The sequence below is a fragment of the Mus caroli genome, chromosome 16 (assembly GCF_900094665.2).
Source record: "Mus caroli chromosome 16, CAROLI_EIJ_v1.1, whole genome shotgun sequence".
Classification (NCBI taxonomy): domain Eukaryota; kingdom Metazoa; phylum Chordata; class Mammalia; order Rodentia; family Muridae; genus Mus; species Mus caroli.
The window spans coordinates 86,780,074-86,807,411 of record NC_034585.1 but is presented as its reverse complement, the minus strand read 5'-3'; the positions used below and the strand labels follow the sequence as shown (position 1 = coordinate 86,807,411).

The 27,338-nt window shown below is 50.2% G+C and overlaps 1 protein-coding gene across 3 annotated transcripts in view; it reads left to right on the top strand.

Moving 5' to 3' along the window:
* The window catches only part of Rcan1 (regulator of calcineurin 1), a 71,791-nt gene extending 45,895 nt beyond the window's left edge, over positions 1-25,896 (top strand). For 2 of the 3 annotated variants that reach the window (XM_021185163.2, XM_029470599.1), the window contains exons 2-4: positions 19,953-20,126; positions 21,403-21,562; positions 24,206-25,896. In XM_021185163.2, the coding sequence (XP_021040822.1) occupies positions 19,953-20,126; positions 21,403-21,562; positions 24,206-24,381 (510 nt within the window). In that variant the 3' untranslated portion in view covers positions 24,382-25,896. Of the gene's footprint in view, positions 1-17,277; positions 17,471-19,952; positions 20,127-21,402; positions 21,563-24,205 lie in introns of those variants that run through there. The other variant, XM_021185164.2, reaches the window with a different exon arrangement.
* The last annotated feature ends 1,442 nt before the right edge of the window (positions 25,897-27,338 follow it).

Genomic DNA, 27,338 nt, shown 5'->3' with positions numbered 1-27,338 from the left:
CTGAGGTAGGTGTCCTGGAGCCATTGCTGTCCACTCATTATCGTCAGAATTTCTCCTTTGGTACAATAGAAGCTGTAGATAGGAGCCTTGCGTAGGATGAAGATGTTAGCTCAAGATGGGCAGATGTTAGACTGTTGCTTTGGAGACCGTAGTAGTTTATTAGGAATGCCCCAACACAAATCATAAACTAAGTTGTCAACCCTGGGGACTTTTCCCTCCTGTTCCTGGAGGCTAGAAGTTCAAGGCCAACATGTGGGTGGGGCCGTCTCCTCCTACAGCTTCTCCCTGGTATGTGCACGGTAACTTCTTACTCTCTCCTTAGACAGTTCTGTCTGGTGGAACTCCTCTGCAACTCCAGGTCTGCCATGACACCAGGCAGACTGAGTTAGGGCCCACTCTAATGGCTTATTCACCTTAGCCATCCTTTCAAAGGTCTCCCCTTCAGGGTCAGCTGTGGGGAAAGTGCTGGATTTGGGGGTGCCATCCAGCCTGTCACGGGGGCTGTAAGGTCCGTGGTGAATGCAGAGCTGCTCCTCATCATCAGCGTATTCTAGCTCTTGCCTGAGAATATTCTGCGTCCATCTTAGACAGACAGCAGGCTGGAATCATGTATGCCCTCGAGTGAGAGCTGAAATTCTGAGTCCCACATTCCAGGTTGCTGGAGAAGGCGTGACTCCATAGGAACACTGCTTGAGGAACAGCTGGGTGGACGCTTGCCACTTACAAGAGTGGGTCATAGCTAGGACAAGACACGAGCCTGTAATCTCAGCTACTCAGTAGGCTGAAGCAGGAGGATCACACATGTAAAGCCTGCCTGGGCTGCAGAATGAATTCAAGGCCAGCCAGTGGGCAACTTAGTGAGACCTTGTCTCAGAATACAGAGTAAAAGGGGGCTAGAGATATAGCCCAGGGGTAGAGCCCTTGCCTAGTCTGTGGGAGGCTCTGCATTCAATCTCAGATACCTTAAAAACAGGACTGGGGTGGGGGCACTGGGGGCTCTCTGCCTTAACCCTCTGGGACTACTTTAAAGCCACCAGCGCCAGCAGGAACATTGGGTGGAGTGTCTATGCCCAGTGCCCTGACAGTCTTTTGGGTGGCCACATGTGCCCTGTGGAGCCATCAGTTCAAGGAGGAATTGGCCCAGTCAGAGCCCCCACCATGGCTGGTGTTCATTGAACAAATGGACAGCAAGGTGTGAAGCTGAGAGAACTGGAGAGACCATGAGAGCTCTTTACCATTCCCTACTCCCAAGAATTCCAGCAGAGCAAGGAGCTGCCTGGTCTAAGTGGATACGTCTGCCTTGTAAGGGTCTCTACTGTGTGTGTTACCAGCCTGGCGAAGGCCCCGCTTTTGTGTTACATATTGGAAATAAACCAGGAACCCTGAAGCCCTGTTTGGACCTGGGCTGGAGGGTCAGCAGTGCCAGCCTGGCTGTGAGCATCAGTTTTCTAAGTTCCCCTCCACAGTTTGTCATTTTAGAGTCTTGGGTTCTCACCACTAATGCTAGTTTTGAGCAGCCACGGTGAATCAGTTGGCAGATGTGCTTTTAAACCCTGGAGCATACTAGACCATCACCTAACCACCAGGTTAGGAAGTGAACGATCATAAAAGAAATAAATATAACATTTAGATGAAATCACAGGTTAAGTTCTGGATGGTGCCCACGTAAGTAGTTCACATCTGAGCTCATGCTGACCCATGTGTCCCTTAATGTCTGACTCTCCTTTTACCTGCTGCCTCTGTGGGCCTCCAGGGGCACAAGGCACAGCAAGCCAGCACTCAGGCTAAGCATGTTTGGGCACAGCACCTTAGTCATGGACAGGGACAGTGAAAGCATGAATCAGGAAGGCAGAGGGCAGAGAACTGAGACACGCACGAGGCTTTGGTCATAACCCAGCGCCCAAGAGCTGACAGCACAGCAGTAAAACCCCAAGTAAGACAGAAGTTGGTGCTAGGGACTGGGGTGACGCTGTCATGGGCCTGACCTTGCTTTTTTTTTTTTTTTTTTTTTTTTTTTTAAGAATGTGGATTTGGGGAATTTGGATTTGAAAAGTGATGGAATGCTTTAAATGGGGCTTAATGGGCCATCCTAGTAGGAATATGGAAAGCTTTGTTGCTGAGAGTGATTTGAACTGTGCAGAAACGTATATAATACTATAATATACTAATGTACTCTCCATGTATCTCCTAGGGAGCAAGTGAGGGGAGAGAGAGGAGAGGCCAGCTGTGCTCTAGAGGGTGGCAGACCGAGAGACTCTGCCTCTGGTGGAGAAACCTGTTCTGGGGTGACAGATCACTGTCTGAGCCTGTGTGGTGGGCGTCCCTGGCCAGATCCTCAGTAACCTGGTTCTGCTGGTGGTGGCAGCTGCTGTCTCACGGCACCTTGTGCCCTTTTGCAAGACTGTTGTTATTTCATCTTTGTCCGCACATGTGTATGTATGTGTGTGTGCATGTACAAACAGGTGTGCACATAGCATAGAACATGTCTAGAAGTCACTGGACAACCGTGGGGGTCAGGACTTGCTGTCTACTCTGTTTGAGACATTCTCTTGCTCACCCCTGTGTCCCTCTAGGTTAGCTGCTTGTCAGCTTTCAGGGATTCTCATGTCTCTGCCTCCCGTTTCTCCATAAGAGAGCTGTGATTACAGATGGGCACAGCCATGTGTAGCTTTATGTGGGTTCCAGGGGTCCTGCATGTGTAACTACTCTACCCAGTGAGTCGCTGCCCTGGCTCTTAGGGCCTGCAAAACTCACTGTCTAGCTTACTGAGTGAGAGACCCCAGAATAGTATCGGAGCTGTGTCCTCATCAGGGACAGCCCGTTCCTCAGCCACTTCTCCTAAGTCACTTCATGACCAGTCACTGGCTCCACTCTTCTCAGTTTCCAGACGTGGCAATGGGTCAGCGGCCTCTGACCTTTTCTGTTTCCCCTCTCAGTGGGAAAAACATGTTCTCTTTCCACATCTGAAATAGAAACGAAATTTCTTGTAAAATATACATCTGTGGGAGGAACCCATTGCTATTCTAACCCTGCTTCCTCCTATTCTTGAGTTCCTGGTCTGCGGGCTGTTGCCCGTGATTTCCAACTTCCACTTTCCGAGTTGCAGTTGCCGCTAACTGCATGCCGAAGTGTGCTGGAGAGGGAAGCGCTTGTTTTCAGGCTGCAGCTTTTGAGCTGCAGGTTTTCTTGTTGAGATTTGTTTGTTTGTTTGTTTGTTTGTTTTTTCATTGACTTCTAGAATAAACAGGAGGGCTGTTGGTACTCTAGTATTTTGGTGTGGTTTTTTTTTTTTCCAAGTAATTTAATTATACCAGCAATTATTTGTCAGTTACAGCCTATTTAGTTTGAAACAAAGTTTCTATACTATTTATTTAAACTAGCTTCTTTCTCTTTTTTTTTAAATAAGGAGGAAACTGTCATCACACCATAAGATCAACTTTTTAAAGTCATTCCCTCTTAGCCAGTGTGTAGCGAGTTCTTGGCTGAGGAATGACAGGAGTAGAGAGCTTTTGTGAGATGGGGTTTTATTTAATGAGGGAGGGGAAACAAGAACAACAACAACAACACCCTATGGCCTGAAAAAATGTTGAATCTTCTGCTGCTGTTTTGTTCTGCAGAGACAGGGCCTCACGCCCGCCCTGTTATCTCAGGAAATCCCTCCTGTTAGCAGCCCTCAGCTGGCGGAAGAGCATTCTGTGTGTGTGAGCATTCTGTGTGTGTGAGGACTCACTGACTAAAACCTTTCAGCATTTCTGCCTGCGTGTTCCAACCCACCTTTTGACTTGTGGGCAGTACAGGGATCTGCTTCGAACCTGTTTGAAGTGACACATTTCCCAGGTGTTGTATATTAAAAGAGGCCGTTCTTACCTGCTGAATGAAAAATTAAATGAGTGCATTTGGTGTGCCGGGGCTATTCTCGGCATGTTAGGACAACCTGCTTAATTTTAGATCCCCAAGTTACTATTCTCTAAGGGTGCCCTCCCAGGAGATCTGGCAGTCTCCATGAGGCTTCAAACTTTCAGGAACAAGTAGAGGACAGTGGCTGGTGTTCAGGACAATCAAGAGAAGCCAGCAGAGCAAGAGCTGGGGGTGCAGGGAAAGGAGCCCAGAAGGCAAGTGACAAGGCCTCACGGACAAAGATCGCTTCATCTGCAGCGCTGAGCAAAAACGGGGCTCTCAGAATCTTAGGACACTGGGTCTTCCTACCTGGTGAGCTCCCTCCTCCTCAGACACACGCAGCAAGCATGTCTCAGTGCCTGCTCTTGCCTCTCTGGGGCCCACCATATGCTGTCCCCTTTCTGAGTGGCCTTCTTAGATTGGGGGCAGGTCACTCTCCACAGGGACCAAAGCCCCGTCCACAACAGCACCATCCTTTATTAGCAGATGTCAAGTATTCAGAGCGCCCCGAGAGCTCTGAGAGACACCATGCAGGATCCTGCCTGCCGAGCTGCCCACTCTTCCTGCCTGTGGTCGGCCCACTGGGCAGGAAACAGCTGAAAGGATCTGTATCAGGCAGGACCTCCAAAGCCAAGTTCAGGAAGGACAAAGGGCAGGGAATGCGAGACAAAAACAGAGACAGAGGAAGAAGGGAAAGGGAACGAGGGAGAGGGCAGGGACAAAGGACTGCCTCTGGATAGAGAGGGCACACACGGGGCCCATAGCAAATGACAGTTTACAAAGGTGAAAGGAGAAAGCCCACGTTCGGATGAGGAGTTTTAATTAGACATCTTAATTAGGTTGATTGCTGGACTTCAATACTTAGTAGTCGGAAGGAGGAAGTGACCAAATAAGGGAATGGGCCTTAGGGACTAGCTTCAGGAGTGTAACCAGACGGGTTTAGCAAGGCAGGGGGAATGGGGAGGAGGGCAAGGCCTGCCAGAGCCCTGTTTGCCAGGCCTGCCATACTCAGGCCTGCCAACCTCTGATGCTGAGATTGAGTGGAGATGAGCCTAGCCTGGCCGTGTGGCTCCGCCGTGACACTGCACTTGTGTTTCCTGAGGGGACACATCCCTTCGAAGGCCTGTGTGGTGCTCAGCTGTAGCACACAGGGTGATGCTGTACCTGCCCAGCCCTGACCCGCGGCTGTCACCGTTAAGTTCTATAAGAAGTTCCAAAACCCCAGGACAGCACACAGCGTCCTCACTTGACCATCCTGACAGACCTTGACGCTCCTGTGGGACCTCCCTCCTCTACCTACAGGAGGCCTTTGCCACCCCTTCCCAGTCGCTCCAGCTGCTTACTGTTCTTAGCTGCCACTGTGACTCTAGCTGAAGTGGGTGCCTCCCCTCAGGTCAACAGGCCCCTCCCACAAGGAAGAGGCTTAGAAACACTGACCGAAGGAATGCTGAAAAAAAAAAAAAACTTACATCCAGAGATGAGGACCCCCTACGGTCCTTTCTCCCCCTTCATTTTAAACTTGCAGCATCTTCTACCTCAACCATTCTCCAGGGTGCTCGGTGCTGCGGCACCAATTGTCCATCCTCTAAGCCCCGTCTCTTCTTTGTGGGTCAGTATTTTGGAGTCTACAGCAGCTGCACCGTTAGTTCATCCATCCCAGCATTCCAGAGACCCAGCCACCTCCTGGGTGCCCAGAAATGGCGAAGGTGTGAGCATATGGGTGTTGGTTTTCCAGCCCTTGGGGAGTCGCATGGACAGCCTGGGTTGTTAAAGGGACACACATGGTTCCCATTGTCATTGCCATCTGGGCCAGAAGAAAAATGCGGTTCAGCAGCAGGCTCCCTCACATGAAGCGTCCAGGGCAGGCTTTCCAGCCAGAGTGGAGCTTGTAACTTCCTATTAAAGGATGAATGAGCCAGGAAAGGGTGAGGGAGATGCTCCCAGGGGGGAGAGTTTGATTCAGAGCACCATACATGAAGACAGCCTTAGGGAACATCAGTGATCCAGGACAGTGTGGCCGGAGCTGGTCACAGATGAGGCAGGACCCAAGCTGAGAGTTGGCTGGAGCTAGGACGTGGTCCAGAGACTGGAAACCACAGGTAGGCTTGTCATTCCTCACATCTCTTTTAGGGGTGTCCATGGGATCTGGGCTGATGTTTTCAGGATGTCTGTGGTCATGCAAGTATATATGTGAACATAGAAGTTGGCTTCAGTTTGGTCAGAATTGTACCAGATGGCTCATTCTCCACACCAGCAGTGCTCCAGTGGTGCTCCAGTGGTGCTCCAGTGGTGCTCCAGCTTGCACAGTGCTGGTCACCTGGAAGACTTGTTAAACACTTTCCAAATCAGTAGCCATGTATGTGTGTTTCTGTCGCTGTGGAACAAGTTTCAGCAGATGCATGGTTTGCCCCATCAGGGTCTGACAGGTCTGGAGGTGGGAAGACCAGGCACACTCATGAGGTGTTCTCACTCTTCGAGGCTGGAAACAGGGTCCCGGCTGGTCTGCACGGCTGTCAGGAATCTGTGAAGGGGACTCTACTTCTCAGCCTGCTCAGATTCTTCTCCCTGAGGTAGGCCTTGCTCCTCAGGGCGCTTGCCTTCCTTGCCAGCAGACTCCTCCATTGTCAGTGTCAGCATCAGAGAATGGCTCACCAGCCTTGTTTGCTTTTGAGACACACAGTTACCCAGGCTGGCCTTGAGCTCACGGGGTAGCCCAGTCTAACCTCAAACTTGGAATTCCCCCATCTCAGTCTCCAAAGGCTTGGGATTACAGGCCCGTGCCACGGTGCTAGAAGGTCTCCCACTGAGTCTGATCTCAGGAAGAGCCAGGTCCCTTTGAGAGGCTCCCCTGCATAGTCTCCAGAAGTGACTTCATCTAATCACAGAACAGAAGCAAGCCTTCCTAGTTAAAGCTCCAGGAAATGCAGGCCACGACACCAGGTGCCACATTAGGGTCTCCGCCTACTGCAGTAGAAGGGGCATAAATCACATTTCCCATAGGCCCCATTTCCCCAGGTAGTGGCCATGGTGCTTGCTAGCAACTGATGTCTGAGAAGAGCACTTCTGCTGACCCGACAAGCATTTGGCTTAAACTGTTCTGCCTCACAGAGAAGGGAAGTGCAGCTGAGAGCACTTCAGCCAGCACACGAGACTACTACCTCACAAGTGCTGGACAGTCAGCCTGGGTCTGGGCCAGTCATGCCAGAGTCTAGCTGCAAATCTCACTGTGTCCAACCTGGCAAGCTGCAGTTGACGAGGAACTGCTAGTGGGAAGGGCTAGAGCCTGGTCATATCCAGGCTTTGGCCACTCAGTATGCTAACCTCAGAGTTGCCCATCCAGACATGCACACGCATGCTCATCCATAGTCCCAACCCTGGAGAGGCAGAGGCAGGCAGATCTCTGTAAGTTTAAGGCCAATCGGGCTATATAACGAGACCCTTCCAAAATAGAAGGGAGGTCGGGGTGTGGAAGCGATGTCTCAGTTCTCGTGAGCGCCAGCTACTCTATGGTTATGCCTTTCACACACAAAGCTCGGCAAAGCCTGCTTTTGAATTCACACGGGTGGAAGAGCAGCGCAGGCTGAGCCTCCGTGCTTGCTTCCCATCTGACTAGCTGCACCTCTTGCCTCATGGCTGGGAAACGCCCCCTTTACTGTTGCTGCAGAAGGATGAACATTCAGTGCTTAAAGAGAAAGCAGTGAATGTCGCTCCCGAGTTTCCATCTCCGCAGAGGCATCTTCCTGGATTTTGCTTGGCCCAGAGGCTGCACAGAGCCTCTGTTCCAGATGCCGCGCATGGCTTACATTCTAAGAGCAAGCATCTTGAAGCGTGTACATGACTTTTTAACCTTTCCAAGTGAGTGAAGTAGATGAGCTTTTCAGAAAAGCAGCTGGCTTCTTAGATTCTGCGTGAAATATCAACTTTTCAGATAGGAATGAGAAAAGCAAAGATGTAATTTTTCCTATCCATTTGAAATCTAACCCTAGTCTCAAATCTTTTATCTACAGAACGTACTGTCGTTGCACTGGTTGACTGAGTTGGGTTCATCACCTAGTGGACTTAGCCTTTGTAGACCCCTGTCACCTCATCCCTGAACACCTATGCATCTCTTTAGAGTCTCACGTGTGCACATACATGTGTATATATAAGGCTGTGGCAGTCAGAAGCCAGCCTTGGATACTCTTCTGTAGCCCCTTTTCCAAGGCAGGGATTTTTACCGCCCTGTTGCCCAGTGGGATAGGCCAGCCGGCCAGTGAACCCTAGCATCCATCTCTCCCCACCTCCCAAGTGCTGAGATTACAAATGTGCATCGCCACGTCCAGCTTGGTGTTTGTTGTTTGTTTGTTTTGTTTTTCTCTTCTCATCATGTGTTCTTGGGATTGAACTCTGATCCTCATGATTGCTAAGTGAGAACTGTACCAACCAAGCTGTTTCCCAGTCCTTCCTTATTCCCTTCTCACTCAGCCTTCAGTCCTGTCTTCCAAGCTGCAGTGCTAACCCTGTATATGGACAAAAATTGTGCCGTAGGCATTTGGAGCCCCTAGTAAACTACTGGGTCCTGTACTGCACCCTTGGTAATGGCTGAGTATTTTCTGACTGATTTGGCTGGGAGCTACTGGAAGGAGTTACTATGCATGCATTCCCCTCTACGCATCTCCACAGAGCCTGTGATTGGTGCTATGTGCCCTTCAGGAAATGCTTGCGAAGGAGTTGCAGTGTTCTAGGGTACATAGCTTGGTCTCCCCTTAGCGTAGTGGAAGAAACCAATCATCATGTAGTGAGTGCTAAGAATCCCGGGTTCCTTTACACGATGTGCGATGGAGCAAGCATGATCCCAGCTTGCTGTGCTCCTTAGTTCTTATTGACAATTTGTCACAAGCTAGCGTCACCTGGGAAGAGGGAACCTCAACGGAAGCATTGTGTCAATCAGATTGGTCTGTGGGCACCTCTGTGAAAGACTGACTTGATTAATGATCAAAGTGGGAGTACTCAGCCCACTGTGGGCAGCACCATCCCTATGGATGTGGGCCTTGGCTTCATAAGCAATCTAGCAGAGCAGGAGCCTGCAAGCAAGCCAGTAAGCAATGGTCTCCATGTTCTCTGCTTCCATTTCTGCTTGAGAGCCTGCCTTGACTTCGCTCAGTGAAAGATTGTGACCTGAAATAAACCTTTCCTCCACAAGTTGCTTCTGGTCATGGCATTTATCACAGCAACAGAAAAGCACACTAGAAGGTGCACCCGATCTTTAATAAGTGAGAGTCGGATGGAGACATTGATCATTCTCTTCCTTAGAGACTTGAAAGCATGACTGAGGTAGGTCCTGTACTTTGGGCCCTGGGAGTTTTCCTCTGCAGCTGACTTCTTGCCTGGAATTTTCCCTTTAGCAATACATTCCTTTGGAGTTGAGACTTTGATCTCCAGAATTTGCTGATTAAATACAAATTCTCTTGGAAGGCCTTGTACATTAAACAGCTGTTATCATTAGTGCTGTAATGGGGAAAGTTTGTTGGGTAACATTCCATACTTGTTAGAAGGGTGATTCCAGGGAAGGAGCCAGGCAGAGAGAGACAGAGACAGAGACAGAGACAGAGACAGAGACAGAGACAGAGACAGAGATGATCCCAGTGCCTTAGAGAAGTGGAAACAGAGATGAGCAGGGAGAGATTCAAGAGCAGCGCCCACACAGTGGCCCCTCCAGCCCAGCGGGTGTTAGACCCTCACTGCTGGCCTCACACTGGTGTCTGCGGAATGTTCTGTGCTCTGAGGTCTGCTCACACTTATGCAGAGCCTGGTCCAGCCACCTACGGCACATCACCCGAGAGAATCAAGTAACCGTTCCCTGGCCCTGATTGTACTGCAGACACCTCAGCCAATACAATTCATTAACTAAAGATGGTTCACAGAACAGGTTTTTATTGTTGTTGTTTTGGTTTGGTTTGGTCTTTGTGTGTGTGTCTTTTTTGTCTTTAGTAAAATAAATAGTTCTAGTAAAACTTTGGTTTAAAAGGGGGCTTTTTAAAAAATCAGTAGCAAGCCGGGCATGGTGGCGCACACCTTTAATCCCAGCACTTGGGAGGCAGAGGCAGGCAGGTCTCTGAGTTCAAAACCAGTCTGGTCTACAGAGAGAGTTCCAGGACAGCCAAAGCTACACAGAGACACTGTCTTGAAAAAGACAGACAGACAGAAGGGGGGGGGATAGATAATAGTTAATTAGTAAAACATAAATGATCAATAAAAAATGATAAATAATTGTGAGAGAGAGAGAGAGAGAGAGAGAGAGAGAGAAGAAGAAGAAGAAGAAGAAGAAGAAGGAGGAGGAGGAGGAGGAGGAAGGAAGGAAGAGTAGGGGAGAAGGGAGGGAAGGAAAGGGAAGGGAAGGAAATCAATGACTGACAATACAGAATAAAACCACCAGGCATGGATTGGGGTAACAGCTCAGTCTGTAATGAACTTGTCTTGCAAGCATGAGGACCTGAGTTCAATCCCCAGAAGCCACACACAGCAAGCTGGGTATGGTGATGTATGCTTGAGAGCCTAGGACTGGGTGGGGCAGAGCCCAGTGGATCCCTGGGACTCTGGCTAGCCAGCCAAATCTACTTACTGAATTTCAGGCCAATAAGAGTCCTTGTTTCATGACTACAAGGTGGATAGGACCTGAGGCACTAACTACAGCTGGGATTATATCTGTGGTCTATGCACACATGCATGTGCACCCATGTGAACACATACAAGGCCAAAATTATGACGAATTTTAGCTAATAAATATAGTATAAAATTAAAGGCCATAATACCGAATCAGTCTTCTAACCTTGAACTTTATGTAGCATATCTGTTAACCTTGATTACTAAAGTATAGCATCCAGTAAGGGAAGGGAAAAAACAAAAGCTTTGTTGTTATTCAAAACTTAGTTAAGATGCACTGTGGAAATTTTGTAAATCTAATAAGCCAAGAAAGAAAACACAGCCGTCTTCCTTATTATTTGTTTACTGTATTCTTTTTCTTTACCAAACTGTCACAACAATCCTATTAATAATTATCATTAACAATGATTTGACAGTAAACCTTAGCATCGTTTAATATTAAACATTTTCACTCCTTCTTAAGTAGCTTTATTCTCTATTGAATGGATTTGCATCTTTATTTTTTCTTTCCTTAAATGCATTTTAACATTTTTTCATTTTTATTGTCTGGTCATTAGTTAGATGTTCATTTGCCCAAAGGGGCAAGTGTTCATCTTCATCCACTGCCATGAGTTTTGTTCCTAGGAGTGAGCTGTTGGGTCAGCGTGAGGGTTTTAATGGCACTAATGAGAGCTCAGAATCGCTTTATCCACCTCCCTTCAAGACACTTACTTAGGGAGACAAGCTAATGGCTCGTGGGCGCCAGCGGCTTTCTTGTGGTTTAAACAATGCCCTAGTTGTCAGAATTTTCAGATGATTTAAAAAAAAACAAACAAAAAAAAAACAAAAACAAAAAAACTTCCCAACTCTTTGAACTCCTGTCTTGTTTGGTAGGCTGGTACTCTCGATGTCCCTTCAGGAATGAAGATTTGTCCCTGGCTGCCTTCAGTCATCACCCTCCTTAGAAATCACTTGAGCTGAGGGCAGCCACGGTAGCCACTGTGCATCCTGACAACACAGAGCAGCAAGGGCCGTCATGCCTGCTCCAGTGAGAGGCGTCCACGGGGACCAGGACCACAGGCTAGCTCTCCATCTGCCTGGTCCTGGCGCCTCCTCTTACCCACAAGCCTCCTCACACAAGAACGTCTCTTGTAGGGAAATCAGGCATCCAGGCAGCTGGCTGGCTAGTGGGTGGGTTGAGCTGACAAAGTTGACCGCTGTAGGTATGAAATACTTCCCTCCCATGGTTGCTGAGGGGCTGCTGGGTCTCCATAACCATTTCTCAGAAGAACCCGGGTGGCTCACCCTGGAGGATGTTTTTTAAAAACATAAAGCCGGGTTGAATGGGCTTCACAGTTACTTTCAACCTAACATGATTTACTAAATATGTCCTACATCTTTATAGAAACAGACAGTTTAAAGTGCTATCTTCCAAAGATGACCTTAAAAAAAAAAAAAAAAAAAACAAACTTTAAAAATCCTGGGTCCTGGGAACTTGGCTCAGCAATTAAGAGCACTTGCTGCTCTTAGCAAGGACGCAAGCAGGTTCAGTTCCCAGCACCCACATGGCTACTTAGAACCATCAGTAACTCCAGCTCCAGGGGACTTGATGCCTTTCTCTGGCCTCCGTGGACACTGGCACACATCCACACACATGTGGACACGGGGTACATGTGTGGTGCACTGTCTTTATATGTGCAGATAAAACATTCATCCATGTAAAATAAGTCTTTAAAAAAAATACAAGCCTCCTCCTGTGAACCACTTCCATCCCCCCCCCCCCCCCCCTTTTTTTTTTTTTTTTTTTTTTTTCCGAGACAGGGTTTCTCTGTACAGCCCTGGCTGTCCTGGAACTCACTCTGTAGACCAGGCTGGCCTCGAACTCAGAAATCTGCCTGCCTCTGCCTCCCGAGTACTGGGATTAAAGGTGTGCGCCACCACACAGCCCCTCTCTCTTGAGACAAGGCCTCACTGTGTAGCTCTGATTGGCCTGGAACTTGGTTTGTTGAACAGTCTGGCCTTAAACTCATAAAGATCCCCCTGCCTCTGCCTCTCAAGTACTGGGATTAAAGAGTTAAAGACCCCCAGCAGCACCCTGGTTGTACTCTGTCTTCTAATAACAGGACTTCCTGCTTCCATTCATTGCAAGCTAATTCTGTGGAGACCTATAAATGTAGGGTCCTGATTTTCAGCCACTGCTGCACATCGTGGAACCCCCGAGAGAAAGTACGTGAAGGACGGGGCAGGGGTGAGTGTTATTTGGGCGCAGTTTACAGAGCACAGTCCATTTTCTCAGAAAAAGAATGGTGACTTGGCTTGGGTCTGCAGGGACTTGTGGTAGCTTGGGCTGGAAGGACTTATGGGAGCTTACTGCAGGGACTTGTGGGAGCTTTGCTGCAGGGACTTGTGGGAGCTTTGCTGCAGGGACTTGTGGGAGCTTGTGCTGCAGGGACTTGTGGGAGCTTTGCTGCAGGGACTTGTGGGAGCTTTGCTGCAGGGACTTGTGAGAGCTTGCTGCAGGGACCTGCTTGTATCCTAATGGATTAGGAAGCAGAGATGGTCCTGAAGGAGAGGTGGGCTTAATCCTCAAAGGCCCTCCCACTAGCCTATGCTCCTCAGCTAGGTCACACCTCCTAATGGCTCCTTAGCCTTCCAGAACAGTGCCTTGTGAGCCTGTGTTTAAACATTTCTCCTTCAAATGGCAACATAATTTCTTACTGGGGATTGCTATTGGAACCAATAGTGGTTTCTGTACAATTGAGTGGTGTCTCGGCCATCCCCATCCCCTTGACTGTCTTATAATTCCCTGGAGCTTCCAGTATATTTTCAAGAGTGAGAGACCATTGTTCAAGTGCCCAGCAAGTCACTAAAGAGAGTGGCATCCCTGTGACTGGGCTCTGGAAATGAGAAGTGAATAAACACTTCTAAAGACCTGCTGTAAGAGGTTGACAGTCACAACACTCTATAGGCAGGGCAGTGCAAGCCGTGGGATGGCCAAGCTGCCCTGCCTGTACTTACAGCACCCCACCCAGTGAGATACCCATGGGTAGTGCCACTGGGACACTAGTATTGGAGAATATCAGTGTGTCCGAAGGTCATCCACATAGCTCAAACCACACAGGGCTCATAGCTGTACAGCCATGGCCTCTCCCTGTTCTACCAGAAAAAATCAGAAATTCGTTTCTGCATGAAAGCTCCCAGTTTGTAAACATTGGCAGCTGCTTTTCTTCAGGTGGTGAGGGCGGCTGCCACTGGGTGGGAACGACTAACCAGGCCGTTGTGTTGAGGGAGCAAGGACAGCTCTGGGTCTCACACATTCTAGTTCAGGGCATGAGCCCAACTCTCTGACACATAAACATCGGCTTCCCTCTGTAACTTGATGGGAGCCTCCTGGTTTCCCTACAGAGCACCCAAGTTGCAGTGGGATTGTGTTTGTCATATGACACAGTTGGCTGTCCCCAGCATTTTCCCATCATATGTCACTCTCCTGAAGGATGAGGGAGCATGGGACGGCGTATTTCTTTCGGCATGCAGCTTATCGGACTTGAGAGTAGTCAGTAGAGGAGGAAGCAGGAAGGACCTGAGGACGACGGGGTGTGTGCTGCTTCCACCTCAGACCTGGAAACCAGCCATTGGCGCTGATGGAGACAGCAGGGAAGGCCACACAGCACATTCCTCGCAGGTCCTACTTCTGAGCTGCCTCCCAAATCTGAACCTCAGTGTGGACAGGGCACCCCTAGCATGGGTGTTGGGGACTAGATTTTCGGGGAGGGGGGTGTTGTTTATTTGTTGTTTGTGTTGTTTGTTGTTTGTTTTCTTTCTTTTTCAGACTTTCATGTAGCCCAGGCTGTTCTGGGTCTCATGATTTAGCCAAAGATAACCGTGAATTTCTCATCCTCCGGCCTCCCAAGAGCTGGAATTACAGGCGTGTGAAACACTGGTACATGCAGTGTGGGGTGTCAAACCCAGGGCTGAGGGGCACCCAGCCCTGAGGCTGGGTTTTCTGTCCAGTGTTGGGGAGTCACAGATTCTAGCCCGGCCTTCCTGCTCTCCTGAAGGAGCTTCCCTTCTTAGTGACTGCCAGTTCCTCTCCAGGCCTCAGTGCAGTGTCTGTGTCCCCGGGCTGCCTGAAGGGAACTTCCAGAGGTTTGCTCAATCCTGAAGAGAACGGGAATGAGCTGCTGCCTGGGAGAGACAGGCTGAGGAGAGGCCCCGCCAGAAAGCACACTCAGGGAGACAAAGGGATGCGATGGACTTGTTGGAAAGATTGAGTTCAGGATTGGGAAAGCCATTTGACACCTGGATGAAGGAAGACAGTCATGTGGGTGAGCCCACAGGGGAGGTGGGTGTCAATGGGCGTGGCCAGGGTCCCCACTGGCAGCAGCCCAAGCTTTGTGTGAGATAGAAGCATCTGCCTTTGGGTGAGATTGCATCAGAGCAGAAGGTAAAAGTCGTAGGAGCAGGTCAAGTCTGGAAAGAACAGGCTAAAAGAGCTGACAGGATGACTAAGCATTGGCTATGGCCTTGTCATCTCTAAATCAGCACTGCCTCCCTTAATCCGAAGTGATGGTCTCCAGGTTGTTAGAAACCCCTGACAGCCCGTGGCTGTTCCTCAAACTTTGCAAGCAGTGTTTTCCAAGAAGTTACAGAGGGACGGTGCTCTTTATGTGCCCAGGAAAGAGTGCATTAATAAAGAAATAGGATTCCAATCACCGCTCCTGCAGCAGCCCTCCCCCTCCCCACAGCTCCTGCAGCAGCCCTCCCCCTCCCCACAGCTCCTGCAGCAGCCCTCCCCTCCCCACAATTCCTGCAATAGTCCCCCCCTTCCCATAGTTCCTTCAGTAGCCCTCCCCCAGCTCCTGCAGCAGCCCTCCCCCTCCCCACAGCTCCTGCAGCAGCCCTCCCCCAGCTCCTTCCTGCAGCAGCCCTCCCCTCCACAGCTCCTGCATTATCCCTCAGATCTTGGTAAGCATCCTTCTGAGAGCACTATCTATGAGTCTGCACTAACAGACTTCCAGGTGCCCTGGTTTTTCAGTTCCCTAGTGAGTTTGTAGACTGGCAGGGTAGACATATAGGGCACGTCAAAGGCTCTTGGTGGCATATTTTCTTCCGCTACTTTTCCCTCTGCTGGAGAATCAGAGAGTCTGTCTGCAGCCTCCTATGAGACCCTCTAAGCAGCAATGTCCATTTTACCTCATAGACTTGATTCTCCTTGGAGCCCCCTGCCCCTCACCATGCTGTCTGAAACTTTTGCTAAGCTTGTTCTGGCGACAGTCTGCCTCAGAATCCTGGTGACTGGCACACACCTACTGCTCAGCATCCCAAACCGTTTTAGTATAAATTCATCGAACTCTTTTAGGGTTGGCAGCCCTGGGTAATCTGGCAAAGCAAACACCGTGGCTGGTTTCTTACAAAACCCCACGGTTGGCAGCAAGGCGCCAGGCTCCGAAATTAAGCAACATTTGTTCATCCGAGAAGACTTCTCTCTCTCTGTGTGTGTGTGTGTGTGTGTGTGTGTGTGTGTGTGTAGGGATTAATGTGCCCTGTTTGTTCCGGTCACATATATTGTTCATAATTACTGGCTAACTTGAATAGTACTTTGAATAAAGCTTTCAATGTGAAAGGTTTGGCTTAACTGTGGACACTTAAAAGCTGACACTCCACCTAGCCTAGAGAAGACCTTCAGGTGATAATGAGATGGGGGTGGGGGGAGCTGACTGACTGATTCAGACTGATAGTTACATCTACCAGTTGGGGCTTGGGGCTCTCTGGACAGAAGGGGGTGGGTGGTCTGCGGTCTGGCACCCCCACCCCTTGCAGGCACAGGACCTGGCTGGACATGCTTTATTGGTTATAAGGTGCATTCTTTCCATTTCTTCCTCCTTTTCTGATAAAAAGTATTTAGCTGTGGAACAGGACTCCCCCTCGGGTTCAGAACCCAGATTTTCTGCCAGACCTGTTCTGTGGCAAGTGTGCCACTGTCCTCTGCCTTCCAGGACCTTCTTTGCTTGGATTCCTTGAGCCCTTTAGGAAACCCACAGATGCTGCCCATCCCTGGCCCTGCAACTACAGTAGGGAAGTTTTCACAGGAGGATCTGGGGTGCACTTCCATCATCCGCTGAGTGCTGGGCTTTTCATCCAGTGAACCACATGCGGAGCTGGTAAAAGCACTGCACTTCAAAACAAACCCGACTTTCCCCATTTTCCTTAAAAAAAAAAACAGCTCACTGACCAAGACAGATTTCAAAATGTTTCTCTGATGCCCAGCAAGACACATCAGTTGAGGTTTTTCAGGAAATAACAGGGCTAGCAAGACTTGCGTTGCCAGGTCTCTTAAAGCCTCAGGACTCCCTGGAGGCTAATAGCTGTTTACAGCCACAGACCGTCGTCCCTCCTTTGTAACATTTTCCATCTTAAGCAGGGCTCGCCCCCGTTCAGCCCCAGAAGCACGTTGTCTGGGCGGCTGAGTGGAATTACTACCAGTGGGAACTATGCCGCAAGAGGGGCGGTAAAGCTTCGAGGCTCAGCAAACCTTAGCGCCTTTTCCACCCTCCCGAGCAGAGGTAATTAGCATAGGGAAAATGACTAAGGTGTTGACGTCACCTCTTTCCAGTAGAAACTTACACTCTGTCCCTGTCTGCCCGAGGGCATGCGGGACCTGACTCAGGAATTTGCTGTCTAAACAGGACGCTCTGGAAGCCGAGCCCTCCCCGCCCCCAGGGGGCTGGCTCTCCGCGGAGCTTTATAAGCTGCGGCTGGAGAAAGGACCCGTGGTCTCGCTCGTTCTCTTGCAAAGGAACCTCCAGCTTGGGCTTGGCTGAGAGAGCGAGTCTTTCGTTAAGCGTCTGCCCCGTGAAAAAGCAGAATGCATTTTAGGGACTTTAACTACAATTTTAGCTCCCTGATTGCTTGTGTGGCAAACGATGATGTCTTCAGCGAAAGTGAGACCAGGGTAAGCCTTCTGACGAATTGTGATTTCTGAGCATTTTCCAAGCACGAGGCTAATCACAATTAGCCGAAATACTCAGGGGTGGGTGGCTCTCCCCTGGGGGTTTATCAGGTAAACCCCAGAGTATTTATAGCCTTGAAAATCAGAAGCTGTTGCCTCAAGAATTAACTGGGATTGGATCTGGGGAGAGCGTCTTTGAATGCTCCCTGGTTCCTTGCGCGGGAGGTGCGGACTTTGTGTGTGGCCATGCTGAACTCCGGAGGGAAGCTCCTTCCAGCTCTTGCGCCTCGTGGGAAATGAATACTGTGAATGGATCGCCTGTGTACAGTAATGGCAAGGGTCTGCCCCCAGCTTCCAGGTCTTTCTGAGTAGAGAAAAAAATGGAGACAAAGTAAATATTAGAACTCAGTATAGGGTGAGAGAGCGGCTCTCACCCAAGTAATTACCACCTTAATCACCATGCGACCTGAGAGGTCCCTATCGGGTGCTACCAAACCATCTAATTGATCTTTAATAAGAATCATAGATGAGTGGATACTGAATATGTTCTGGGTTTTAGTGGGGATGGTGCTTGTGTGTCCTGCACTGCTATGCTTTATATTCAAGACATATTAGGTCCTGTAGAGGGTTTGATTATTGTTAGCTAATTGTGTATAATGTTTGAGAAACTGGGACAGTAGTTCTTGAACTTGATGGTAGAACACACTGTATTCATAGACATACTACAGACTTGGTGTGCTGAGTGGTTTCAGCCTGGTAAGTGACACCATTCAATTGTTCCTTAATTATGTAGAAATATGATACAACTGTCACTGCTGGGTACCTACTATTAGAACAAATAAGTTTATTTCGTAAGTGTGTGGCGGTGCGGATTAGGTAAGAGTGTGTGTTCTCTGGTGCTTTGGTTCTGAGCCCTGACTTGCATTCTAAAAATATTCACCAAAGCCATCTCTCCCAAATTCTGAATCATAACTTAAAACTACAGTTAGTCACAGTGCCTGTTGATGAGGTCATGTGTAATCTCAGCTTTACCAAGAAACCCTTAAGCCAGAAACTCACCCAGTGCCCAAGAGAGATGGAAAAGAGGCATGGCCCAGCCAGCGACATCCAGGTCAGAAGTCAGCCCTGCTTTCTCCACACCCACTTCTGCAGAGCCCCTAGTGGGGACACAGCAGTGCTCCCAGGATGAAGAAAAGGGGGTGGGGGGGACTGAGAGCAAGGTGGGAAGACCTGCAGGCTCCTCTGCCTCCTGCCTCAGAGAGGAGAGGGCTCATGTGTAGGCCATTATTAGGCTTTTATTCCCAAAGATGGCTGACTCAGGAACCCCATCCTACCCCCGAAACCCCCCCCCCCCCCCCCCCCGCTCCCTTCTCCACTCCCCTGCATTGGTTTCCAGGACAGGCTGTGAACAGTGTACCCTCTTGTGCCTCAGGTATTCTCCTGTGCTGAGAACACCTCTCAGGATGCAGGCTCTCTGCCAGCCGCCTTCTCAACTCCCCTCCATCCAGAAGTTCCCACAAATGGCCCAGAGTGTTTAGAGAGGAACTCAGAAAGCACCTGGCATGGAAAAGCTCACAGAATCTTCCCAGAGTCCCCAGGAGGTGCAGCCCCTCTTCTCCCCTCCCCACTCACTGCTGCAGGAGAGGGTGGGGCTCCCCAGCCTTTTCCAGGAGGCTGATGAGGTTTTTCCAGAAGCCAAGAGCCAAGCTTGTAATCCCCGAATCTGGGCTTTCCATGCTAAGAGCTCATGATATTTCATAATTCTCAGCAGCCCTTACAACACCAGGGTGAGCCGATCACCTGCATGAAAGCCACAGCAGGGCAGAGGGCCCATTTGCACCGTGTTCAATCTTAAACCACTATTCTTTCTTCAGAGAGTTAAAAAGTAACAGACTGAGATAAACCCACCCTGCAGTTCGGGAGAGCTCCCTGTAAGGCCATTGTTCCTTGTTCTTCAGTTTATCAAAAAGTTCTTCCTCCCCCCCCCCCCCACCCTCAAATCTGCTGCAGGGCCTTGGGCCCTTAAGAAATCCTGGAAGGACGCAGTCTCCACTCTGGATGAAGTTGGCTAGTGGGTGGAAGTCATGGGATATTAGGCTTAGGATAACAAACGCCCCGACTACCTCCTTGGAAAGTCTTGTCCCACGTCAGAAACTTGGGGTGGGGGTTATCAGGAGATTGAGAGTCTTAGCTGAGGTGCAGAAGAGTTAGTCGCTCTGCTGGTTAGATGACTGTGGTACACTGAATCCTGTCTTCCATCCTCCTTATAAGCTCATCTGAGTGAGTCTAACTGAGGCTCGAGTGTCTGTCTGTGTGCAAGGCCTCCCGGCCCCAACATAACAGACAGCGAAGCCCCTTCCTTAGCGGGGCAGGCTGTTCTCTAACACAGACATTCGGCGTCCCTGGAGTGACTGATCACTCACTTCTTCATCAAGGATAGTGACTGAGGACGCACTGAATTTTAAACCCTTTTATTATTTTTCAGGCCAAATTTGAATCCCTCTTCAGGACATATGACAAGGACACCACCTTCCAGTATTTTAAGAGTTTCAAACGTGTCCGGATAAACTTCAGCAACCCCTTATCTGCGGCCGATGCCAGGCTGCGGCTGCACAAGACCGAGTTCCTAGGGAAGGAAATGAAGTTGTATTTTGCTCAGGTAAGTGTGTTCATTGTGAAGCGGGCTCCTCCTGGCAAAGCACCTTATATGCTGATTGTGTTATACATTGGATTGTGTTACATATACATTGGAAACCTAGAGGTCACCTCAAAACAGACAGGATTCCGACCTTGAGTTCTTAAGGTCTCCCTGCTGTGTAAAGGGATCTGGTGAAGGGGACAGTAAGCCTGGACCTTCCTGGGTTAAACCATGAAGGAAGGGGAGCAAGCTTCCCTTGGTCACCAGAAAGCTTAGGGGTTGGGGAGTGGGGGGGGGGGAGGGCATTGCTGCCCCTCCTTCCTGCACATTAGTAAGCTTCACTGGGACTAGGCCAGCGACCTGTCAAGAGCTGTCTCAAGCCAGTGCAGGTTCTCCACGCCTCACCTCCAAGCCTGTATTCAGACCAGCACAGGGCTGTCAGTCGGGGCAGGGGCGAGGGTCATCACATGGTTGAGACTCTTAGCTGAGGGGCAGAAAAGGGGGCTGTGGATGGGTTGTCCATTGCTCCGCCAAACCTCGGGATACCTTCAAGGCAGCTCCCAACTTCCATGTGACTGTAACGGGGACTGGTAGATCACAGCTTCTCGAATGTTATTCCCAAGGTAACATCAGTCCTTGCCAGGCTCTGAAGCCACTTCCTTTCTTCTCAGTTGTCTACACTCACTTCCTGCCAGCTTAGGGCCAGCGGAGCCCTGAGGAGTGTGGCTCATGGCCCTCACCTCTCGGCAGTGGTAGACTTTGACTATGAAATGCCCTCCGTGACTCATGCATTTGAATACTTGGGTCCTCCGTGGTGCAGTTTTAGAGTTAGGGAACTTTAGGAAGTGGGGCCTCCCTAAAGGAATGAGATCCCCGAGGCGGACTCTGAGGGGTTAGAGCTCAGCCCCTTGTCAGATTGAAGCTCTTTGCTTCCTGGTTGGCACCACGTAACAGGTGACCATAGGCTTCTGCAGCCTCTAGCTACCATGACATCCATCTGTTCTGCCTTCCCTATGATGGCTGCGCACTCTTGAACCGTGAGCCAGGATAAGGCCTTCCCGCTTCGGTTTTCATCCAGGGCTGTCATAGACACTTGAAAAGTTTACCCAACACAGGCACCAAAACTAGAATTCGGTCCTTCCTTCACCTCTGTACAGACCACATTCCTGCTTCTTGGAATAGTACCTGGTCCAGAGCCTAACCATCGGTCTGCCCTTCCATGCTTGCCTTCCAGAAGCTTCCATGAACTGCCGTGACCTCGCTCACTGCATAATAATGAACTCATTTCTCTCCTCAGACTTTACACATAGGAAGTTCACACCTGGCTCCGCCCAATCCCGACAAACAGTTCCTCATCTCCCCTCCGGCCTCTCCTCCCGTTGGCTGGAAACAAGTAGAAGATGCCACCCCCGTCATAAATTACGATCTTTTATATGCCATCTCCAAGCTGGGGCCAGGTAAGCAGCACCCTCAGGTGGGAAAGTGTCGGGAGGTGTGGAGAGACTCTCTGAGGTCCCCAGGCCTCACACGCCCCCATGCGGTCATGTTATGTGACCCCCCTCACACGCCCACATGCGGTTGTGTTGTGTGACCCCTGCGTTATTCCACATTGCTGCAGCTCGTGCTGGAGTGTGCGCCCCTTGGAGGATTCCAGGAGATGGTAGCTACCTGTGGGTTTGTGCACCACTGTCCCCCCAAGCGTCCCCCAAATCTATCCCTTCACCCAGCAGGCACACCCGTGTGGCTCACTCCAGGCCCCAGATCATGTTGTTCCAGGTGGGATGGGAAAGGGCAAACAGACCAACCTCTAGGGAGTCTTGTCAGCTGTCACTCCTACTTCCGTACTGGGTGGGAGGGAGGGAGGGAGGTCTATAGTGCGGGGATGTGTGCATCTCTCACCCCACACAGCGAGCCGAATCAACACTGCCCGTCAGCCCCTCGTCATCTGACGTTCCTTTAGGGCAAGGGTTTTATTTTCATGGCTCATCAGCAGAAAGATTATATTTCTAAGAACATAGCCTAAATGGAAATTCCTCCCGCGGTACAAACTGAGACTCACGTTACTAGTGCTAATTGTAGCATGAAGGTCAAAAGTGGAAATGGCCAGTGTGAGCAAGGAGACGGCTCAGCATGGAGGCTCCCAGCACAGCTGAGGGGGTCTGGAGTCTGTGGATGTGTTATACATGGACACAGACCTCCATCTGCCGCAAGGGAGCAGTCTGTTCCAGAGGCAGGAATTGAGGCGAGCCTTCCCTCTTTTTTATTTATTTATTTATTTATTTATTTATTTATTTATTATATGTAAGTACACTGTAGCTGTCTTCAGACACTCCAGAAGAGGGCGCCAGATCTCGTTACGGATGGTTGTGAGCCACCATGTGGTTGCTGGGATTTGAACTCTGGACCTTTGGAAGAGCAGTCAGGTGCTCTTACCCACTGAGCCATCTCACCAGCCCCGAGCCTTCCCTTTTAAGAACCCAGACCAGCCGGGCGTGGTGGCACACGCCTTTAATCCCAGCACTCGGGAGGCAGAGGCAGGCGGATTTCTGAGTTCGAGGCCAGCCTGGTCTACAAAGTGAGTTCCAGGACAGCCAGGGCTACACAGAGAAACCCTGTCTCGAAAAACCAAAAAAAAAAAAGAACCCAGACCAGAAATGAAGGGGCTGAAACATTCCTACCAGGGCCATGACAGAGTTCTCCACACCCAGAGCCAGCACACTTCAGTCAGCCTTCAGGGCTCCAAAGGTGGCTTGCGGAGAGCAGTCTGACCTTCATCCACGAAGTTAGTGCTGTGTGTGTCTGTGCGTGCCCACAGCTCTCTGCCTTTGGGCCAAGGGTAGGTAGGTATAGAAACCCTCCCTCCACTTAGAGCTTTCCCAGCAGCCTTCAACACTTGGGGAGAGCCGAGCTCCTTCGTTTTTTAGCCTCATTGGTGGGGTAGAGAGGCCACGCTGCCGTGTTGTTCATGAGTTCTGTGCCTCCCACATCTATGGAGCAGACTAGAAAGCAGGCAGCCTCACCAAGCCGCTACAGCAGCTGGAAACTTAGCCAGTTTAACAACAGGGCTCATCTGCTGGCAAGCACCTCTTGTCTAGTCTACATCCCCAGCACCCTCCATTTGTAAATCTAGGTGGCATTTGTCAAAGTATGGATGTCGTGAGCCCGCCGCTGGGCGTTTTGGATTTGTTCTCTCATGGAAGTGGCCCCACCGATGCCGTTGCTGCCCCATTTACAGAGGAGGCAAAGGGCACAAAGAAGTGAGACAGCCCAGGGACAAGTCTTCATCCACTCACTCCCCGCCATACACGGCCACTCCGCCATGCCACCTCCCCTCAGCGTCAGTGCAGACCCCCTCAAGGGAAATCCCAGAGCCTTCCTTTCCAGCCAGGTTTCTTGGTGACAAAAGGCCCATCCTAATCTTGCTATACCACAGTGGTGTGAAGGTGCTTGAGCCTGGGCAAGCTCAGGCTAGCCCAGAAGAGCAAGGAGGGAGCACTCGATAGATAGATAGATAGATAGATAGATAGATAGATAGATAGATAGATAGATGATGGTGTGGCTGAAGGTGTCACTTGGGCATGAAGCACTTGGCCTCCAGTGTCACATAAATCAGGCATGGTGGTACAGAACCTCTGGTCCCAGCATCCAGCAGGTGAGGCAAGAGCAGCAGACATCTAAGGTCAAATGCAGCCATCAGTAAGTTCCAGGCAGCCCGTACATAAACAATATAAAACCAAGGAAAGGATGTTAAGGTTGGGCAGATTCACCTGGGGCTCCCTGCTGCCGTGCTCTGGAGCCCCACCTACAGGACATTTGTCTCCAGCAGTGGCATTTGCTCATGTTTTTTCTGTACTGATGCCTCCCATAACCTGCTGCTGGGAGCCCCTGGGTGGACATGAGAAGGGTTAGCGAACAGCGCTTGACTGAGAGCAATTCTGCAGTGCAAATGTTCCGTCTTGTGAATAAGCTATCCATGAGGAGGCACAAGGGCAGACTGTGTCTGGCCAAGCAAACCCTGGTGTCCCCCCCAGGTCCCTGCCCGCCATGCTAAGGGACAACCCATGGTTACCACTCACCGTGCTCTTGTCTCCTTCCCCCAGGAGAGAAGTATGAACTACATGCAGCGACAGACACCACTCCCAGTGTGGTGGTCCACGTGTGTGAGAGTGACCAAGAGAATGAGGAGGAAGAGGAAGAGATGGAGAGAATGAAGAGACCCAAGCCCAAAATCATCCAGACACGGAGACCGGAGTACACACCCATCCACCTCAGCTGAACCGGCACGCGGACCGAGACAGCGCACTCTGAACCCCCCGTGTGGGAAGGGATCTTTTACTGTGCAGGTGGCTGGTCATGGCTTTGGAGGTAACGGCCGTGACCACTGTGGCAGAAATTCCAGTTCATGTTGCTCAGAAGAGAGTCAAGGCCTCCTCCCCTTGTCCTGATGCTGCCGCCCCTCAGTCCACGTCCACGGCACCTGGGACTGTCTTGGGCCATTCACTGAATGTGTGGCAGTCACACAAGGACACTGGGGACATCCTGAGAAAACTGATAGTTCTTGTCATTGCTCATTTCTAGGTTCTGTTTTTGGCAAGGACAGGTTGACTGGTGGCCCAGGGAGAGATTTCTGTTTCCAACCAGAGTTCAGGGTGCAGCCCCCGCCGCACTGGTAGGCAGAGGCNCCCCCCCCCCACAAGCCACCCAGTGTCCAGTGCAGAAAGGTTGTGGGACAACCCCCGCACCGTGTGGAATTGTCCTTCTCGTTCCTTCCCCATGGTCCGACGTTCATGCATGTGTGTATTACTAGGTCCCAGGACCAGCCTCTGTTCACGTAGGAAGTTACGCTGGTTTCCATCTTGGGAAGCCAGGAAAGTTCTGGAACACTCTGACCACGTGTCCTCGTTTTCTCTGCACACGGGGTCGAGGCTGGAGACATCCGCACGTCACCCTGCCTGGTGCACCGTGGCACTTGGGCTTCCCTGCAAGAGAAGTTGATCTTGAGTCCCCGAGTAGAACTTAGCCTCACCTGTGGGAGAGCAGCGGGGTTGCTGCCAGCCGTCTGTCTGGGCTGGGAAGGTTTGGTGTGGGTGCTTGCATTCAACACCGGTCTCCGTTGTTTCCTTCATGTAGTGGTTTGTGTGTGAATTTCAGCCCAGACCGTCTTTGGGAACTGTTGGTTGAGACAGTTTTTCACCCCCATTGAAACGTAAAGATAAACTTGTAAATACAGCCAAGAGCATATCTTAGTACCTGTCTGTACCTGGGTGGAAGTAGAGGGCAGAGGGAGTCTCAAGCTACCTGTGGCTTGTGTGTGGTAGAGGTTACTGTCATGTGTTTAATGGGGTGAATCAGAGCATGTGGAGTCCGTCGTAGCCGTGTGTTCCTAGAGGGACACAGTGCCTTTCCCCTTTCATCCAGATGACCACGACACTCGGTGAACATTTGAGAATTTCTGCTTTCCCAGTCATCGTGTGTGTATCTGGTAAATAGGTATTCTATTTTGGTCTTACCATTGCCATTACAAAGTTTGTCACTCTGAATAACCTGATGCCAGTTAACAGTGCATGCTTTGGGGACTCGGGAGGTGGCTTCCCCTGGGGAGCAGATGGGTTGATGTTCTCCAAACCCTGTTTCCAGCGCTCGGTGGGAGGGAGCCCGCAGGTGGGAGGCCATCCCGTTGCCGCCGGCCCAGTGTTTCTAGTTCTGTACTTTGAACCGGAGAGGCTAACCTCAAAGATATTTTTTTTAACTGCATTCTATAATAAATCAGCACAATATGCTCTTCTGGAGACGTTGTTGGTCGTTTTCTTTCTGGGACCAGTGTAGGAGGTCGCCGTCATGTACCAACTCCTACTTACAGTTCTGCATCAAGCGCACATCACTCAGGAAAGAGCCAAACAGATAACAACCAGAGTTAAAATTCTCAGCATCTCCTCTGTACAGGGGACAGACGATCTAATGATGTCAGCCGTGCTCACCAGCACCTCTGCTGAGCTGTTCCCTCACTCACTCACTCACTCACTTGCTCGCCCACTCATAACTCATTCATTCATTCGAGTATGGAGCTGAGAATTAAATCCAAGGCCGCACATGAATCAGGGAAGCACTCCTACCACCGAGCTCCACCCCCAGCTCCAGTAATGCCTGCCAATCTGAGGGTTTCACCACTAAATAGAATATCCAGAGAAAGTAAGGTAAACCACGCTTTAAAACATGTACTATAAATGTGTGTGTGTAGTGGCATCCCACGCTGCATGTGTGTCATTCAGAGACAGCTGGTGACAGTCTGCTCTTTCCTTTGACCATGCAGGTCCCAAGAATGGAACTCGGGTCATCAGACATGGCGGCAAGCATTTTTACCTGCTATGCTAGGTAAAATCTCTTCAGAAGATCTGAAGCTCTGGCCACCTTTGCTCAGGAATAGGGAGGGGTTCACAGCTCCTGACCAGGCTGCAAACGCCTCAATGATTATTTGCTAAAATATGGAAAGAGACATTAATCTTGGTCACGGTTAACATTAAATATCCCTCCTAGGAAAATGTATTTGCTACCCTTTTAAGTCCAGTGCCTCAGAGCTCATTATTGAACACATTCACTCACTGACTACCTGGAGAGGGAAGGGACATATTTCTAAATAGAAACGCACCATGGGGTTCCCCTCCAGTATTCTAGATGACCAAGACTGTGCGGTATGCTGGCCCAGGTACTAATTTGTAAATAACCCTAGAAGAAAGCTGGGGTGTTGCCAAGTAACTGACTGAGCTGCTATGGAAAGGTGGTAGCCCCAAAGAAGCTGACTCCAGAGGAGAACTCAGGTCACCAGACACCCACATGGAAGACCTCTTCTGAGCAGTTCTGCAGTAGGCACGAGTGGCCGAAAGTTTGAACAGTTACTGACTGGATCGCTCAGGTCTGAAGGCATGACAGCATGCCTAAGACTCTCACGGACAGTGGTCTGAGAGGGAGGGGTTCAGCAACATGAGTGACAGATGCAGGGTTGGCAGGCCAGGATGTACGTGGCTGTTGATCAAATGCAGTTCTTAAGCAGTGTGTGGTTCAAATTTCGCTGCTGTGACATATATCAGAAACAGTTTAAAGAAGGAAAGATTTTGCCGGGCAGTGGTGGCACAGGCCTTTAATTCCAGCACTTGGAAGACAGAGGCAGGCAGATTTTTGAGTTCAAGGCCAGCTTGGTCTTCAGAGTGAGTTCCGGGACAGCCAGGGCTATGCAGA